General features: G+C 44.3%; 1 protein-coding gene across 1 annotated transcript in view; it reads left to right on the top strand.

Annotated features, from left to right (window-relative positions):
* BAALC (BAALC binder of MAP3K1 and KLF4) overlaps positions 1 to 19,801 on the top strand; it is a gene marked incomplete at both ends in the record, with an annotated part of 59,682 nt that extends 39,881 nt beyond the window's left edge. The window contains 2 exons of the mRNA XM_084229462.1: positions 9,053 to 9,219; positions 19,691 to 19,801. Of these exons, the coding sequence (XP_084085588.1) occupies positions 9,053 to 9,219; positions 19,691 to 19,801 (278 nt within the window). The remainder of the gene's footprint in view (positions 1 to 9,052; positions 9,220 to 19,690) is intronic.
* Positions 19,802 to 20,366: the final 565 nt, after the last annotated feature.

Raw genomic sequence — 20,366 nt, 5'->3', positions numbered from 1 at the left:
CAAGGTCATGAAGATTTATACCTATTTTCTTTTAGGCATTTTATTGTTTTTAGCTCTGACATTTAATTCTTTAATTGATTTTGAGCTAATTTTTGTCTATAGCATGAGGTAGGAATATAGTTTCATTTTTTGCATGTAGATACTTGGTGTTGTTGCATACTTACTGAAAAAACAATTCAACAAGCTGAATTCTCTTGGGTCCTTTGTCCAAAATCAATCGACTGTACAGGATGGGCTGGTCACCATTTTAAAAGAATATTTTTTTATTAGTCATTAAAAAGTCACATATCTGCTTCTCACACATAGTATGTGCCTACAGATTGCTCATCAAATTGAAGAAATGACATACACTTTCCCATTCTCATTTACTTTCAAAAATGAGGAGACACTCAAACTATTGAAATAAAGAAACAAAATAAAGGAACAGATAAAAATAAACCAGAACAAACCCTAGAGATCTGACTACAGAATTGAGACTGTCAGAGAGGAATTGTGGGAGTTACCAAGGGAGGAGGGGGCCCAATGGACTATGGTGGAAGATTATGGGTGTCTTAGTGGTGGGTATGGTATAGAAACACACATCTGAAGAGGTGTGAACCTATACCCCTAAATCATATGCAGTGTGGTAACCTAATATGTCAATAAAAATAAAGCAATTTAAGAAAATGAGAAGACAAATGCTCAGTGAGTCGCTGAGTCACTGCAGTTTATTTAATTTATACCTCAGTTAGACAAAATTATCATTAGCCATGTGTTTATGGCGGTAGCCCAGTCAGTGTTTGATGAGCCAGAGTTTCATTTAATGTGACTTTAAGAAGTTCTTTCCAAGTGGGATACTAATGTCTTGTACTTGATTCTCAGTCATTGAGAAGAATGACTTGCAAGTGCTTCCGATGACTTTTGAGAGACATTGTGAGCAACTTCATCAAAGTCAAGTGCTTAGGTTAAAGAGGAACTACCCCTTAGCCTCCTTCCAGCTACCATTTTTAACTTCTGTGGTCTGCTCTCCTCCCAGACCCATTTCCAAAACAGTAAGAAACTTTGGCAAGAAGTTATTGGTTGCTTAACAGCAAACTATGGACACAGCTATTCCCCATCTTTTGATGAAGTCAGATTTGGATTGTTGTAAAGGGCAGGACTGGACACAGGGCAGGTTTTCTAGGATCCAGCAGACCAGGTAAAGGAGGACTCAGAGTCCTCAGTGGTTTTTGCAGGTCTTTTATTGGGATTTACCTGGTACACAGCAGGCAGGGGTGCTGGGGGGCCGGAGGCTGGCAGTCCTCCCAGCCCCCAGCAAATCTTCACTCTATCTGGGCTCTCCGGTGATTTCTGCTTCTTTGCTTCTCTTAGGCTTCTGCTGGTGTCTCTGTGACGCCGCCCTTAAAAGCCCAGTCTCAGCCCAGGTGAATCCCATCTACCTATGCCCACACCCTACTCCAGGTGCCCGCCATCAGGCATGCACTCAGGACCGCAAGGATCCATCATCTATCCTGATGGCGGGAGGGCAGAAAAGCCTGATACTTTTTACCTTACCCTACAGTTGTCTTCTGAATAGAATGAAAATTTTGCAAAAGGTATCCCCCAAAAAAGACACATCCTAGGGCACACAAATATCCTTCAATTTACTACTACAAAATTCACTGTGAAGGAAATAGAGGTGGGCATTTGCTTGCAACCCTCAAAACCGTTTGAGTATTGAGCTCTATGTCAGGAGTCTCAAAGTGCAGTCTTTAGATTCCCTGCCTCAGAATCACTGAAGTTGTGCAAGGTGGAGATAAAAATGCATGATTCTTGGCCCCTACTCAATAAGAAGGGCTTTGATCTGGATTTTAACAGATGCCTCATGCAGATCTTCCATACCCTAAAATTTGGGAACTGCCAAACTGAGAGTTTTTTTCTTGAAGCAAATGTGAACACCTGGTAAGACCACAAGTCTTGGAAACATCAGGACCTGGGTTAAACTTCAGTTTCTTCTGTAAAATAAAACCTCCTAGGTTTGAGAATAGAGTGCAGGTGAAGCTTGAGGCCTAGAACATTGCAGCCTTTACAACAATTTCCCCCCTGTCTGGGGCACTTAGTGCTCATTAGCATTGCCAGATAAAATTATGATACTCAATTAACTTGAATCTCAGAAAACAACACTTTTTTTTTCTTTTTTTTTTTTTTAGCACAAGTGTGGCAGCAGTGCTAGGGCAGTTTCCAGTGTCGAGAGTGTGGTGAGACAAGCTCTGTAGAGAGACTTGTGGTTTTGCTCCTTGACAGTCGGCCTAGTGGCTCAACCTTCAGAGCCCTGCCAGAAAATCTTTGAGCTCCCCAAACCATCTAATAAATCTTTTTTTACTTTAATTCACTGAAGTCAGTTTCTTTCAGTTGCAGTTAAGAACCCTGACTACACAGCATCTGCAACTCCCTACTCAACAATTTGCCATCTGTCCTCTATCCTTACTGCTCCTCTATACCGAACACCGGCCTCAGCTTCCCTCAGCCAATAAAAGGAAACAGGGTTTGAGGAGAAGGAAAGTAATTTGTCGACAAACTGAGGAGGGCAGCAGACTCGTGACTGAAAGACCGCTGTCCTGCTCTTTGGCAGAGGGCAAGGGTATTTATACAAAGGAGTAAAACAAAAGGGAGATGGGCCATTTGATGCAGGCACACAGAGATTTCAGGTGGGCGCCAGCTTGCTTTGTTAACATCTGATGTTTAACTTCCTTATTATCCTCTTAGGGATGCCCTTCCTTTTCCTTAGAATGCAAGAAGACAAACTTGTTAAATGCAACAGATAGGAATGCTTATCTGATGGGGCAGGAAGAGAGACCTGTCCTGTTTCACTGCATCTCTCTATTCCTGAAGTCATCAGAAAATCTTGGACTTTTCTTGGTTTTGTACCCTCTACTGGCAGTAAAGTGTGTAGAGGACAACGTGCATCTGTGGAGACCCTGCAAGAGGAAGGTAGGGGGATAAAGACCTGCCCTCAATGTGCTGCTGCTCCAACTTCGCCTGCATAGCTGGTGACTAGCCAGTGGGCAAAGGAGTCTGCTGACCTGGTAACTCAGGTCAGTGTCCTGGGACAGAGCAGCATGCAGAGGAGGGGAGAGTGAGTGTGGTCAGGCAGAAGGAATATATCCAGCATGCAGGGTATATTTAGGGAGCTCTTGAAGCCAAACTGAGGCTGGGATTTTGTGCAAATAACTCCTAGGGACACTCCTGGGAGGAGACTTGTGAGGGAGGGAGTGAGGGGAGCAGAATGAGCTGAGCAAAGATGTGGTTTCAGAATTAGTATAGCCTCAGCCTGATCCTATGGGTTGCCTTGGAGTAAAGGGAAAGCGGTTGTGGGCCTCCCTGGTGGCACAGCAGGTTGAGCGCAGCACTGTGAAGCTGTCCACAGCCTCTGCAGTGTGGATTTGATTCCTGGTCGGCCTGGGAGATACTCACATGGCGCAGCAGACCTCTCCTGCTTCATCAGCTGCTCCCCTCAGCAGTGCTTTAGGTCCATCTACCTGTTCTGCTCCTGCTCTGTCTCTGGTGACTCCTCTCACCCTCCCACGCGTCTGGCCTGTACCCCAGCTCTTGTATAAATAAATAAATCTTTTAAAAAAAAAATAAAGGGAAAATGGTTGTCCTCCTTGGAGGTTGGACTGTTGTAGTCCCCCACCATACACACACACACACACACACACACACACACACTTTCAGTTGGTCATTGACCACAGTCTGCTTTTGATAAAACCAGGCCTCCCCTCTGATAAGGGGGCTTTTTTATGGAAGCTTCAGGAGAAAGGCACAGGCATGCCTCAATAGCCAACATTGCTGCAGCTGGGTTATGGGGGGAGGTGCTAGGTAGGTGGATTTAGATTGGCGTTAATAGCATCTGCTTGAAGGACAGACACGCTGTTAACAAAAGAAAGCTCTGGGTGATAAGGTAAAACATGTTTCTTTTGTGCTTTCTGTGTGCACATTTTCTACTACTAGTCTATGACAAATTTTCTAATACTGAGTCTATTATTTTTGCAACTAGAAAATGTAAGTGAAATTAAATCCATGCAGCAAAATCACCTAAGGTTTATTGCAGGCAGAAGTTACAGTAACTAACCCCATATTCCTGACTCCTGGCAGTCACCTTTTCACCACAATGGGAGTCGCCCCACCCTCACTGTTTAACAATGCCTGTCCCTGTGCCCCACCCTGTTTCTCTGCTTATCATCTGAGCATCTCTGCTTGTTTATCAGGCCCAGGGGTCTAGGGGTTTGCACTTAATGGTTACAAATTGTGTGCCTGTTAAATCAAGAATGTATCTTATGTGACTAATGAGAGAGGCTCTATGAGGAGACAAGGCAGTTGGTGTTGGGCCTTAAACAATAAAGACAATGTGTGTTCCAAACATATTAGAACCTTTATATATGCTATCTCCTTTGATCCTTACAACAGCCCCATAAAGTGGGAATTGCTATTCCCACTTAATAGATGAAGTTCCTGGATCAGGAATTAAGAATTAGAATTCTAACTTTTGTTCGGCCACTACAAATATTGGACTAATCCTGTTCTAACTCTTCTAATCCCAAATCATACAAGCCCTAATCATACAAGCCTGCTTCCAGGGACTTCGTGGGCTCTGTCTCCAGATCCATTCTCCAGGTGTGTGGGCCCTGAGTCCCAAGGCAGTGAGGTTAAGTAGGCAGCTTCAGGGACAGTGCAGGCAGGGACTTCCCGAGAGCTAAGGGAGACCTCTGAGATAATGGCAGAGAAATTCAGGAGGGCTAATGAGGGCAGTACATTTTAAGGCTAAATTGTGAGGCTAATTGGGACAGTAAATTGTAGGAGACCTTGGACAGGGGAGGTCAAAAGATAAACTCTAAGATAAAAGCTGGGAAAATGGGCACATCTGCCTGGAGGAGAACAGCCGCTAGGAAAAAGAGCCAATCATAAATTAGGATGATGAGATTTTTAGAGCAGAGGGAAAAAAGGGTTTAAATATCCCCTAAACACAGGCCCATAACTGAGTCTTTGCCCCTCCTTGGCAACACTGACTTGGAGTCTTTACTTTTGTTCTTTTTCCTCTAAATAAACCTTTTCTTACTTTCTTGAATAAAGTTTGCTTCTCTCTGCTTACTTATCTAAAAAGTCTGTGAATTCCTTTTTACAGCTTTGTGGGACAAGAACCTCAGTGGCTCAAGTGCTAAATTAACAGCCCACACTGGCATCAGTCCTAGACCTGAGGGGTGCCCATGGGGCAGTGGTTTGCAGGGACCAGTGGGCATGAAGATTGAGTGAGTGCTGGCATACTTGTGTTCGAGGCAGCACAGGGACTATCTTTTGGTAGAAGATTGTGGCAGACTTAGCAGAGATTAAGGACAGGTGTTGTGGAGCAGGATTGGGGAGGGTGGGTCTAGAAGGATGCCAACTGGTGTAGGAAGGGGGCATAAAGATTTGGGGCAAGGCCAGCTGAAAGAATCCATTTCTCTGCATGTCAGGAACCCATCCACAGAGCCTGTCTGTCAGGAAGCTCTGGGCCAGGCATTTTCCAATGTGACTTCTAACATTTGAATTCTGGTTTCTACTTTATAGCCACAGTTGAGAGCCTCTCAGCATTTTTCAGAGCAGATGTGGACATGTGTGTCCTTTGGGTGACTGCTTCCTCACTTATCTTGGGACTGTAGCCTCATCAGCTCTGCTTCATCTACTCCGGTGTCCTCACTTAGTATATCAAATATATTGTGCTTCTGACCCCTGCCTCATGGCAAATAATTTCTCAACACTCTAGGAAAGACTTTTATTTACTTTCCTTAAGTTTGATGAAAAGCAAACTCAGTCAAATACCCCAAAGGAAAGATAGGCAAATGACTTGACAATTTTTTAAAACCTACACAATTAACCCATTGGAATGTAAATAATATAATGTCTCTAGCAAACCAAGAAATATAAATGCAAGCAATGAGATACTTTATTTTTCTTCTTCAGTTGGCCAAGATTGGAAACAAAAAAGAAAACATTCAGTGTTAGGGAGAGTTTTGGGAGGTATTGCCATTTCATACACTGTTGACAAAAGGCCAATAGGGTAATTGGAGATTAGCAGAGGTAAATTTGGCAGTATGTTGCAAAAGACTTTAAAATGTGTATCCTTTGAAATCTTGAAGACATTGTTCCATAATCTTACTTTCTTTGGTACTCATGAAAAGTCTAACATCAATCTCATTCTTGATTGTGTTCCCTTTTGTGAAGTTTTTCTTGTTATCATTGATATCCTGACATTCCATAAAGATCTGTCTAGGGCCTCCCCGGTGGCGCAGCAGTTGAGCGCTGGGTTGCAAAGCTGCCCGCAGCCTCTGCAGCACCGGTTTGATCCCCGGGTGCAGGGCGAGGGTCCCACATGGCGCGCAGACCTCTCCTGCCACCGGCTGCTCCCCTCAGCAGTGTACTTCATCAATCTGCCAGCTCTGCTCTCCGCTCTGGCTCTGGTAAATTCTCTCACTCTCCTGCGCTTCTGACTGTACCCAGTGCTTGTATAAATAAATAAAATGAATCTTTAAAAAAAAATCTGTCTAGTTTGGGTTTTCTTCTTACTTCCCTGCCAAGCACTTGATAGGATATTTCTTTTTTTCTTTTTTTTTTTTTCTCACTCTATTTTTTTTATTTTATTTATTTATTTTTTCTTTTTATAGAGGCATGTTTTATTTATTTATTTATTTATTTGTTTGTTTGTTTGGTTTATACATGCACTGGGTACAGTCAGAAGCGCGGGAGGGTGAGAGAATTCACCAGAGCCAGAGCGGGGAGCAGAGCAGGCAGAAGGACCGAAGTACACTGCTGAGGGGAGCAGCAGGCGGCAGGAGAGGTCTGCGCGCCATGTGGGACCCTCCTCTGGTGGCCGGGGAGCAGCCGAGAATCGAACCTGCGCTGCAGAGGCTGCGGGCAGCTTCGCAACCCAGCGCTCAACCGCTGCGCCACCGGGGAGGCCCAATAGGATATTTCAATCTGAGTTTTTGTGTCTTTCTTCAGTTCTGAAGAGAACCGAAGTACTACTATTTCTACAAATATTGCTTTCTCTCAATTTTCTCTGCTTTCTCCTTCTGGAACACTTGTTAGGTTGAGATTGGAATTTCTGAATTTTGATTCTGTATTTCCTAGCATCTTCATACACTCACTTAATCCTTTGTGCTACCACCCAGGAGAATCCCTTAGTTTTTTTCACTCAATAGTTAAAGTTGTTATTTCAAATATCTCTAATTGAAACTTCCTTGGTCACTCTTGTCCTCATTTTGTGGCTATCTTCCTTCAGTTTTCTGAAGAGACTATACTTGGGGGGGGATCTCTGTTATAGAGTTTATGTTCTCACTTTTATGGTATTGACCTTTCCAAAGGTTTGTTTAGTCTTGTTTCTGTACTCATTTTGGTAACTGAAATTTCCTATTAGAACAACAGCTGCATCTATTTAAGAAACCCCATTGGAAGGCAGGGATGGAAACTACCATTGGCCTGTTTCTTGGCACTGTTTTCAGAAAGCCAGTCATCCTGGCAGAATTTTCTTTCTCAGTTGTCACCAGCCCTTGAGAGCATTGCCTCTCTCTCTGAGCCACGTTCTTCCCATGCTGTTACAACTCAGCACTTCTCACATCAAATACAGGGGGTATTTTCCCCAAATTCACTGGTTCTTCAACTGTCTGGACATCAGCTGGGTGGTCTTCAATTCAGTTCAATTTTGATACTTACTGCCTAGATGTAGCACAAACCCCATGGGTTAGGGACTCGCATCCATGAGACTACCCTCATTTCAGACACTAGTTGCAGGTACCAGGTTGTCACCTGCACGGCTGACCCAGCTATCAGTCAGGATGCCTATGCCTTCTTTTCAGGCTCAGTAATTGGCTAGAATGGCTCCCAGGAATATCTTATTTATATTTCCCAGATTATTGTAAAGGATATTATAAAGGATACAAATGAACAGAGAGATGAAGAAATGCATAGAGCAAAATCTGGCATGCAGGAGGTTCTGTCTCTGGAGTTGTGGTGCTCTCACCCACCTGGAACCTCCATAATCACTTTCTTTTGTTCAAGTTCATAGTGAAGGTTTGTTTACTCATGTAGGTGTGATCAGTCATACCTACTCCAGCCTCTTGTCTCTCCCTGGAGAATGCAGAAGGGGTGGAACTGACAACTCCAAGTCTCTATTAGGACTAGGTCTTTCTGGCAACCAGTTCCCATCTGAAGCTATCCAGGGGTCTATCAAAAGTTGCCTGGTGAGAACAAAAGATATTCCTTTCATCCCATCACTCAGGGAAATACAAGGGTCTTACGAGCTCTTGGGGACAAAGACCAAATATATATTTGTTACTATATCACAATGTCTCAACTTCACAGTGGTTCTGTCACTGCTGAATGGCCTCTGGTGGCTGTCAGGGAGCCTCAGCCCATTTGTGATCTCCCGCTGGGTATCCCACTCCTGCTTCCTGGGCTGCCTTTTCTCTTTTCATCCAACTGTTCTTCATCCAATATTCTTCACTGTAGCCCTACTCTTGTTTTTCAGTGAGGCTCCTTATTTAACCTTCAGTCTGTCATTTCGTGGTTTTTGTCCTGGGAGGGAATATGCTCAGTCTAACATCTTGAGATAGAATTATGTAAAAAAAAACTCTGCATATCCTTCAAACTAGTACTCGTGCTTCTAGGAACTTTTCCTAAGAAAGTAATTGAGAATAGATCTTTAACCCCAAGGATTTCCATCACAGTGACATTTATTAAGAAAACCTGAAAAGAAATATCCAATTAGGGGTCTTAGTTAAGTAAACAGTGGCACATCCACGTAATGGCAGATATGTGTGAAAAGTAGCATGACTGAATATTTAATGGCATGGAAATGTATCATCGGTATATTATTAAGTAAAAAAAAGTCCAGATTATGGAATAATTTTAAGATTGCATTTTTGTAAAAGTACACATATGCTTATAGAAGAGTATAGCTCTCTGTGGTCACTTTTATTTCCCTTTTTGGGCTTTTTTCCCTTGGGATTGTTTGCTGTCATTGTGTGTGAGACCCCGGCTCCATCCTCTGCTTCCTTCCCAGGTGTGCTGGAAGATGGCGTGTCCTCCAATGGTGTGGCCCGATCTACAGCCCCCGGTGGAATAGCCAACCCAGAGAAGAAGATGAGCTGTGGAACCCAGTTCCCGAACCCCCAGAGCCTCAGCTCAGGCCCTCTGACCCAGAAACAGAATGGCCTTCGGACCACAGAGGTAGTGTCTCGGCCACAGAACTAACTCGGCATTGGAGAGAGGGGGCAAAGCTTGCTTCAGGGCAGGTCTAACTCTAGACTGTACGCCAGGAGGGTGCAATGAGGGCTCTTACCTTGTCTGTGAAAATTCTCCACCCCAACTATGTGAAAATCATTGCAAATGATATAGCAAGAACCTGCTACAAACCCTGCCTTGAGGGTTGTTTCATTTGGTTGAATCAGCTGAAAATGGATCCTTGATCTTTGCACTGTAAAAGGAAGTGTGGTTTGTTTAAATACAGCTTTGTTCCAGGATCTCCTTTCTGTTGCTGCAATCACTAACTTGGTAGTGAGAACAGATCTCATAGGCTACGAATCTGAAGCCAGGCCATTCCTTGGGGCTAATGGGGAGCAGGAGGGAAAACCAGTGCAATAGAGAAAGGCCTGGCATCTTGCCTCAGACCCTCCAACCAGATGGGCATGGGAGGATTTCCTAGGGGGGCCCTCATTGCAGGATGCAGTGGAGAGGAGGCAGGGTCACAGCATCCCTCGCCTCACTGGCACCCTTCCCCATTCTTTATTTCTTGCAGAGCTAATCTTGGGAGGTGCTCCTCTGCTGCCCCTGCCTCCTCCATGGGAACAGCAGCCCTTAGTGGGCCAGCTCAGGACCTGCAACCTCTTCCTCCCTCCTCTCCATGCGCCTACACCCCTTTACAGCTTACCCTCTACTCTAGACCCACTTTTTCCTCACCCCTGTCAGAACTTACTGGCCCCATCTCCTTAGGCCAGTGCTACTTGTTTTCTGAGGATACAACTGGCCTCTAATGGTGGGATCCTGTTAGCGAGTTACCGCTCTAAGCTTTGGCCAGAAAACCTGTCGCAAATTCAGCTCCAGTGCTCATTAACTAAGTGGCCTTGCAGGAATCACTCAGTCTCTCAGAGTCTCAGGTTTCTTATGTACAGAGTGGAAGTAACATCAATATGAGAGAACAGATGGGCCTGCTCTTTGTAAACTGAGAAGTGCTGTGAGAAAGGCAGTAAGGATTAATAGGGGCTGCTTAGACACACGGTGCAATAACCCACTTAAATGAGTCAACTCATGGTGGGCCTCAGACCCTTAGGAGGTCCTGGGTAGGGGGTAGATTTGAGAGCGTCGGTGACCTTCCCAGGGTCTGGCCTGGCCTACTGTGTATATGCTGGCCTTATAAAGACCTAATCATCATTACCATCTCCCAAGGCAGTCAGGAACCCCAGAACTATGCTCAGAAACTCGGTGACTACTCTGGCAGGGCTTCCTTTCCACATTTGTGCCCTTACCCTTTGAACTAGGATGGGCCTGTGTAGGGAGGAAGCAGCTCTGCCCTGTTGTATGGCCTGATCCACACTCATTTTTCCCCTATCTTATGCCCTCTCCTCCATGCAGCTTTTGTTTTCACAGTTCAGCAAACCATGACTGTGTTATAGTCATTTCCAAAAATAAGCTCAGGGAGCAGACACCTTCAGTGTTAAATATTCAGACAAGTGCTGAAGTGCATCAGTGGTTTTTATATCCAGAGACCCCACCAATCACCAGACATCCCCTCCAAGGTCATAGCAAAAGTTTGCTCACTAAGGTGTCAGTTTCCAAGGGAAGTTTACCTCTGATAGAAGTTTCAGTCAGCAGGACTACCTCCTACTGGCACAGTTCTCCACTGCCTAAAATGTGCTCAAAGAAAACCACTTTTCCCTGTTCCTCAGGGCCTTTGCCACACCGGTCTCTTCCAGGCTTGTCTCTGGTACTGTGACGAAGGCTTCCTGCACCTGAAGGCTGGCTCAAGTAGTACTCACTCCCCTCTCCCTGTCTTCCTTGCTCTCCCAGGACAACCTGTCAGCATTTCACCACATGCGCCTACACATCATCAGGCCACCTGGCTGATGGTTTTGGCCTTTTTTTTTTTTTAAGCATTCCTTTTCTAGAAGAACCTGTTCTGGAAGTGTGCATTTCTCATGGACCTGCCTATTGCAGTATTCCCATTCAGGTTGACAAAAACAAGTTTGTGTGTGAAAAGTAACCCTTGCGAAGCCTGGAAAATACCTTGAAGCACTCTTTGGCTTCATTCATCTAATGTTTGTTCATTGTGCACTGTCTGGGTGCCAGACACTGTTCTAATGCCAAGGATCTGGGAGTAGAAAAGGATATGTGTCCTTTGCTCTGAAGCAGCTGCCAATTTTAACTGGGGTGAGAGGGAGGAGTCAGATAATATAGAATAAATGAATAGGGTATTTATAGACTTGGCATGGTGCAAAGAAGGCAATTTTATTAAAGACCACTCATATGGGGATAGCACTGTTCTAACATAGATGCCCTCCACGGCCCCAATCACCTTTTGAAAATTGATGAGGGGAACTAACTGCTAACGACTGTGAGGAACAGCAGCTCAGGTACTGAACACTTCTCTCCCTCCACTTCCTGTCCCATCAAACAAGCCACACCTTCCCTCTATCAGTACCCTCTGGCCCCTATCTTATGCCCGGTGCCAATAGGTGTTATCCTGCAAAAGAATGTGACAAAAATCATCTTTCATAAATTGGAGCTTCCCGGTGGGGAGCTTTCCCTTTTCCTATTCGGGCTTGATTTCCTTCAGTCACTTGGGACCTTATCAGCTCCACAGCATCTGATAAATCATTGACTTGGTCTCCCTTCCTGGAGCTCAACAAACAGGAGGAGCTCTGTCTTTGCTTGTTCTTGCCTGTTAATTAATTGTTCAGGAACCCTGGGCTGCCTCAAAACATTTATTCTTTAACTTGAATGTGCTATTTCCTCAAGCTTAGGACTCTTGTTTTTCTCCCCCAGGACTCTCTCGAGTGCTGAGCTAGCTAGCAGTGCTTATGCAGGCCATGGCTCTGAGCAGATGAAGCTCTGAGTGGCTAGCCTCCCAATGAGCATCTGTGCCTTCGAAGCTCCATATTTATTATTCTTGGCCAAGTGACCGGACCAGAGGAATTAACCAGTGCCTGGGCTGATTCTCAGCCAAGAAGCTTCCTTCTTCTCTCCCTCCCTTCTCCCACTGTCCAATTGTTGGCCAGCTCATTCCAGTCCAAAGATGGGTGGAGCTCACAGAGATGGCTGTGGCCAGAGGGAGACTTGACCAAGGAAAGATGATAGGAGAAGCCCGGAGTTTCTCCTGGGTGACAGTAATAGGATATAAATGAGAAGAGTTTAGAAAGTAAATAGGAGCTTTCGTTTTCTCAGTTCATGAAACTATGAAAAACAAAGCCATGAAAAGCAGAAATATGACAATAAAAGGACATAGAGAACAAAAAGAATTTTTTGTTTGATTTGTTTTGCCACTGGACAACACAAAGAGAGGGTTATCTGTTAGAAGGGCACTTGGATGCCACAGTCACTAATGTGATCCTAGAGGAAGGCAACAATTAGCTGTATGGAGAGGTGGGGTGTGTGTGTGTGTGTGTGTGTGTGTGTGTGTGGTGACTTACGCAGTGCATCTATGTACTGGCTGTCACTTTATGTAGATGAAGATTTTCAAGACTTATTATTCATCTAAAGGGTCTACTGAAAAACCAATTTGATTAGAAGACTGTCAGGCTTGGGCCTCCCTGGTGGCACAGTGGGTTGAGCGCAGCTCTGTGAAGCTGTCCGCAGCCTCTGCAGCACCAGTTTGATTCCTGGTGGGCCAGGGACATTCCCACATGGCGCAGCAGACCTCTCCTGTTGCGCCCACTGCTCCCCTCAGCAGTGTCTTTGGTCCTTCTGCCTGTTCTGCTCCCTGATCTGTCTCTGGTGAATCCTCTCACTCTCCCGTGCCTCTGGCCTATCCCCCAGCTATTGTATAGATAAATAAATCAATCTTTAAAAAAAAAAGTAGAGGGCCTCCCCGGTGGCGCAGCAGTTGAACGTTGGGTTGCGAAGCTGCCCGCGGCCTCTGCGGCGCCGGTTCGATCCCCGGCTGCTCCCCGGCCACTGGAGGCGGGTCCCACATGGCTCGCAGACCTCTCCTGCCGCCCGCTGCTCCCCTCAGCAGTGCACTTAGGTCCTTCTGCCTGCTCTGCTCCCTGCTCTGGCTCTGGTGAATTCTCTCACCCTCCCGCGCTTCTGACTGTACCCAGTGCATGTATAAACAAAACAAACAAAAAAAAAAAATTAAAAAAAAAAGTAGAAGACTGTCAGGCTAGAGACTATTCTTCTTCATATTTCTCCCTCACCCCTGGAGCCTACTTTAGGGTCATGCATCTGGTGTGTTGTATGTTAACTGAGTAAGACTAACTTAGTACTTTAAGTAGAAAGGTTCCCCACAGCTCCACGCCCACCTAATCCCCTCCAGAATCACCATCATCTGATTGATGACTGTTCTGCAGGAGTCCTGTTGTTTTCACAAAGCAGGTTCCACTGCCTATCTAGTGTTTGACTTACCTGAGGTTCAAGTTGAAAAGCAACAACTCCTCTTGGCACTTGGTATCTGATAGATAAAAAAACCACACCATGTTAGCCCTGTGAGCACTGCACACAGTGCTGTGGTCTGCAGTGTATTTTTGAGAGTTTTGCCTGAGACTTGGACTGATCCCTGCCTTGAAGGCTGACCTCCTGGTCTTGGTGGAGTTGCTAAGGTCAAATGCTTCCTGTCTGACCTCACATTAATGCCACAAAAATTCATGAAGCAGCAGCAAATAAATTCATGGAATTTGGGAACAGCTAGAGGTTTGTTATTGTCTGTCTCCCTTTAGTGGGACTTGGCTGAAAAGAAGGAAAAGTCATCTTTAATCTTTTGGGAGGGAGAATAAGAGAGAACCAACATTTTTAGACTGTTTACTATGACCCAGACATACTATATATGGTATCATCTTTAAGATGTGGCTGTATGGAGAGGTAGTTAGTGTGTGTGTGTGTGTGTGTGTGTGTGTGTGTGTGTGTGTGTGTGATTGCCATAGTGCAATGATGATTTGGCTTCAAATTGTTCAAATTGGCTTTTTTGCAGACCCGTTAGATGAATAGTGAGTCTTTCAAAACGTCATCATTATGAAGTGCCAGTCAATATATACATGCATTGTCATTCCCCACATGGGAACACAGACTCAGAAGTGGTGGGTGGCCAGCATGGCAAAGAAAGTAATGACTTGGTTGTGTTGGAATTCAAATCCAGATCTTCCTGCTTCCAAACCCCAGTTCCTGAAACCCAATGGTGGGGAGTTTAGAATGCATTTTGGCAGAGCTATGGGAGACTGAATGTGGCACCTGGGGTCAATATCTTACTAAAGACACTGGGCTCAGCCAAACCATGTTGGCCTGAGTGTCATCAGCTGCATCATTGGAAAAGTGAATATAAAAATGTTCCCAGCTGCCTTCAGGGATGGTGCAAGGACAGTTATGAATATAACTGAAATCCTACAGGAAAGTCCTAGGACATTTAGGCAGGACAATGAAAACAGGTTCTGTTCTCAGAGGTTTATTCTCTCTTTCTTTCTGAGGATTTATCTTTACACACATTCTTAATCAGATAATTTATTGGATGTCTATTGTGTGATAGGCACTGGGTTGGATTTTGCAGAGACCAGGGTGAACATAACAGGCTGGGTCCTTTCTTAAAGTTTATAATCTGATGAAGGTATAGAAAATAAGCAAGTAAACAAATTAATATATAATGCACATTACTTTTTTTTAAAGATTTATTTATTTATGCATACAAAAACTTGGATATAGGCAGAGGTATGGGGATGTGTGAGAGGATTCACCAGAGACAGAGTGGGAGGCAGAACAGGCAGATCTACTGAAATACACTGCTGAGGGGAGCAGCAGGGGAGTCAGAAGAGGTCAGCTGCACCATGTGGGTTGCTCCCTGGCCAGCCTGGGTTGCTTCCTGGCCAGGGATCGAACTTGTGCTGCAGTGGCTGCAGATAGCTTTATAGGTTGCGTCTTAACCCCTTGTGCTACCAGGGACGCCCTGCACATTACATTTAAAGGCCAGGAAAGATGAGAATGTGGTGGGGGAGTGAGGAGACAGAGAAAGAGAGAGATATATGCTTGTATATATTTAGAAAATCCCTGCAACATTCCCTAAGGATCATTAGCTGTGATTACCTCTGCAGAAAGCTGAGTGTGGAAGCAAAAAATTAGAAAAAATTAGAAAAAAATTGATGTCTGATAAAGCAGAAGCTCAGTAAGTCTTGTTTTTTTTTTTTTTTTTTTTTGCTTTTTTTCATTGTCTTCAGGTTGCTGTGGAAAGGCTCATACTATCCTGTGTCAGGTATAGATATTTGTGGAGGCAAATTAGATCTGAGAATATCTCTTCTTCCATTTGGGGGGAACGTGAGCAAAGGCTGGGGTGTAGATGCACTCCTAGTCCGGGACTCCATGGAGTCGCCAGGATGCTGTCACGTCCACAGAGAATGAGCTAGATCATCAGCTTCTAAACCCCAATTTTGAAACAATTCCACCTGGGTTGAGACTGCCAGGAAGTTATCACAGTCATTGTGGTTACCCTTGAGAAATGGCAGCCAATAAATTACTTTTAATTAAAGAGGTAGCATCACAAAGACTAAAAATCTATGATTCACAGAGTATTAAATCTATTATTCACAGAGTATTAAATTAAAATGAGGCAAGGAAAGAATAGAAAAGCTGCAAAACTGGGTGACAAACAAGAGCTGGCACATTAACAAGCATCCATGGTGATAAAACTCAAAAAACAAGAATTTTAGAAGTGGAAGAAGGATTGAATTAGCAGAAAACCATAAAAGCAAAAGGTGCCAAATAGGCTTCTCTCATCATTGAGTTGGGAAGTGTAGATTTTTTCTTTTCAGTCAATACTTGCAATAGGGCCAAATTCGTTTTCCTGTCATTAAATAAAGAGGGTAGGACGTGAAAGGTTTGTGTGACTAGAATCACATCAGAAGAAGGGAAAATATTCTGAGAAACAGAATGGTGTGACCATCTACCTGTGTAGCTCTTTTCTCAGAAGAGGGCAAAGTGACTTATTTCTTGGAAATTTGAGAGCAAATATCTGGTATTTTAGGTCTCTTTCTCCCTTCTGTTTTTGGAGCTTGAAATCAGAGGTTTCCAAGTGTTCATTAGACAGAAGCAACTACTGACCTGTATGTCCTTGCTGATATAAAGGGTGGGAACACCTTTCTGTCGATGCCTCAGACTTGAAAGTTTGTCTTTAATAAAATACTGCCAAGAAAATGCAGTATTGTTCTAGTGGCTTAATTTGCTAAATTTAACACAGTAGTAATTATTTTAAAGTGGATCTGTTTATGCTTGGAACCTTCTGTGCCCATCATTAGTATACAGAACTCCTGCTTGTCCTGTAGCCAAACGCTTATCTTCTAGAGTAATTTAGAAGTAGTAGTAGTGATAGTCATTGTTTCAGTAGAACAAGTCATAGTTTTTATTTAAATTTGGTGTGTTTGACTGACATGGTCATTTTCCAAGTAGAATTTGTGTTAATAGCTATAATTAGGGTCACAGCTGTCCTGGTTTATTGGGACCTGAGGAGGTTCCTGGGATGTGGGACTCATAGCTTTAAAACAGGTCAGTCTTGAGCAAACCAGAAGAAGTTGTTCACCCTATTAATGCTAAGTGACATTCTTAATTCTCTAAAAAAAAAAAAATTAAATTAAATTAATTAAGCATTATTTCCCCATTGTTCAGGTAAGGGAACTGAAACTCAGAGGTTAAAGCAACATCCAGTGACAGCTCCCAGAGGGCAAAGCCTGGCACTAAATCCAGACCTGTGAGACTCTGAAGCTTGTGCTTTGGGCATCTCCATTGTGCAACTTTTGATGGACAGATTTAAGAAACACCCCCTGGAGATTAAAACCATACTGATTCTGTGACTATTCTGTGAGCCTTTGACTCAAACAGATTTGGAAATTATGAATCATCCAACTAGTGAATTTTTGCTTAGATTTTTAAGCTTAGAAAAGCAGCCTGAAAGAGAGCAGAGCATTTTCTGTGTATAATCTTTAATAATCTTTTGTGAAATGTTGCCAATAATGCTAAAGAAAAGTGGTTGTGCAGTTCAGAAAGCTTACATTTCCATTCAAGAAGGCTCCCTTCCTTCCCATCGGTTTGAGGGGCCATCAACTTGGCTCATTTCAATTAAGGCTTCTGTGTCTCTATACTTCACACCCCAATCTACAAAGCTTTGATGCAATAACATCCAAATGGAAATCATGTGGAACTAGTTCATAATATGGCCATTTATTCATTCATTCTTTCTTTCTTTCATTCATTCAACCAAAGTCAGAATGAGATCCTACTGTGTCTCAGACTGTGCCAGGCACTGGGACTAGGAAGAGAAAAGCAATGAAATCCTATCTCAAGAAATTGTTGGATAAGTTTAAAATTATATGTGGTCATAATTATCCCTCATGATCCTTCAAATCACCTATAAAGTATTATTGTAGGTGAGGTTTCCTGGAAGCAGAACATCTGAACAGTTGTACTGAAGCCTCAGTCTGATCCCAGAGGGAGCCTGGAACATAAATGGCCTCACAAGGAGATTTATACCCCTTGAGGCGAAAGGCCCAGCATTTTATATTTCCAGCTGTCAGGCATTGGCTTGAGCTGTCTCCAGGAATTAGGGTGCAGCCTCCTTGACATTTTTGGTCAAGATGGCTCCAATCAGATGAGGGAAATTCTTAAAAGGGTGCTACTATGAGTGATCAGCAGCCAACCTCCCAGCAGCTAGGGGTGATGTACCAGCCAAGTAAGGGGGATCTGAAGTGGGTATCACCAGCAGCTACTACACAGGATTTATGTGGCATGTTAGAAAGCAGCATATCATTTGTTAATAAATACTAAGAGCAATTTATTTCCCTCCAGTGGTCCAACAGCCCACCATCTCACCAGATGTACCACAGATGAAGTAGTTGGCTTGTGCTTGGGGTCATGTTGTATGAAAACATGCATCTGTTAGCACTACACTCTCACCCAGCCTGGGAGATCTGCACTATGACAGCACTCCTACGGCTCTGAGACTGGTGGTGTAGTCCAGGAAGCAGACTCCGAGATGTCATTACACAGGGCGTTCCTCAGTAAGTAACCTGCAGGCACCTGCAGGAGGGAGGGCTGCAAGGGGCCTGGGCAGACAGAGAAGCAGAGCCACAGTGTCGGCCTGACAACAGCTTCAGCCAGCTGCATCCCAAAGGGACTTCTGGACTAAATGCCTGGTCAGTGCTGACCTGCTTTGGGCTTTAATGGTCAGGCCTTCCTGCCCTCACATTTACCCCTTCATTGGCAATCTCTGCGGCTGTCTGCAGCAGAGACCACCCCTGCAGGGACCACTGGAGGCTATTTGCTGATTGCAAACACTGCAGCTGGGCTGGGGATGGGGGAACTGTGCCTGTCTATCCACCATGGGGGTTATGCACAAGGCCTGTCTCACACTGATGCCAAGCAAGAAAGTACTGGGCAGATGGATGCAAAATTGTCCCTCATTAGTGACAGTTATTTTCTCTTGAGGGGAGTACAGGGGACTGGGCACATAGGGTTGAAGAACCTACAATGGCTTAGCAGTGAATGTGTATTCTGGACTTTTATCACTGGTTGTAGGGTAAGCAAAAAAAGTATCAGGCTTTTCTGCCCTCTTGCCATTAGGATTGATGACGGATTCCTGTGGTCCTGAATGCATGCCTGATGGCGGGCACCTGGAGTAGGGTGTGGGCATATGTAGATGGGATTCACCTGGGCTAAGACTGTGCGTATAAGGGTGGCATCACGGGGATGCCAGTAGAGCAGAACCACTAGAAGAGCAGAGAAGCAGAGAGAATGCGAGAGAAGGCTGGAGAGCCCAGAAGGACTGAAGACTTGCTGGGGGCTGGGTGCCCCTAGCCAGCCGTGTACCTGGTAAATCCCAATAAAAGCCTGAGAAGCCACCAAGGGCTCCAGGACTCATTCCTTTACCCTGTCTGCTTGGGTCATAGAGATCCTGCTCCATCCCTTCCTGTCGTTACACTGGTATATGCTGCTTTTTACTTATTATGCTCACTAAGTTTTTAATAAGTTTTTTATTTAGTGATAGACATTGTGCTAAGTACTTTACATGCATACCTTATTTAAACCTTAAAACAACCTTATGAGGGAGGCATGATTACTAATCTCCATTTTACAGGTGAGGAAAGCAAGGGTTAAAGAAGTTAGAAAAAAATGTGTTCATAGTGAAATTATATTATAGTCAGCATTTGAACCATAGTCTCTGACTCCAAAGCTCAAAGCTAAAGCCAAGTGTGAAACCTCCCACACTGCTCTTTGAGAAGCCCTAACTTATTCATTCATTCACTCGACAAAGTCATGCCTTATGCCAGGCTCTGTCTAGGTGGGTTTGAGAGAGTCAACAGACTCAGTGTGCAGAGGAGCATATGTGTATGTATTCTGTGGATCGTTCTCCCTGTGCATGTGTGTGTGTTTGTAGCAATCTCAAGAGATCAGTGCAAAGGTCAGGATCTTTGGATATTTCCCAGAAAGTCACTTCACAGTGTTAAACTTTTTCTAACAGGCTAAAAGAGATGTTAAACGGATGTCTGCAAAAGAAGTCACCATCAATGTCACGGACAGCATCCGGCAGGTAGAGAGAAGTCGAAGAATCACAAAGAACTGCGTCAACTAGCAGAAGATTCACCTCGAAGGGCAGGTAGACTTCTTTGGACCCCACCCAGGAACCTTGAAGAAGTGGGTGCCCCTGAACATGAACGCTGCTGAGTGCCTTGAGAGACTTCTCCCTGGCAGCCCATGGCTAGCTGAGCTGCTGGGACTTTCTCAACCTCCTATTTAGCGCGTAAATGTATTACACAGGCCTCACATAGGATGATAAACCGCAAATACGCACTTCAGTTTGCAACTCCTACCGTATGGTCTGATGTAAAAATGAGAAGCTGAAATCACAGGCCAATTTATGAAATAGAAAAGTAACAGGAATGGATTCCCTGAGGAAAGAGTCACACATCAGTTCTCAGCTCTCCTGGACACAATAGTATGCCCTGTTTCAGGCAAGCTTCATTCTTTTGTTCTTTCTTTTTGAATACCACCATTATAAAATTCAGCATGTTCACTTAAAAGTTGATTTTCACCCAACTCTAAACCTAGATATATGAAAAATCAAGGTATCTCCCTGTTAGCTTATTATGAGACAGCTTCCGATCCAATTTCACACAAAGAATTCTCCTGACATCAGT

Source organism: Talpa europaea, assembly GCF_964194135.1.
Source record: "Talpa europaea genome assembly, chromosome: 3".
Taxonomy (NCBI): Eukaryota; Metazoa; Chordata; class Mammalia; order Eulipotyphla; family Talpidae; genus Talpa; species Talpa europaea.
The sequence above is the reverse complement of the archived record's forward strand: the minus strand, read 5'-3'. Positions and strand labels throughout refer to the sequence as shown.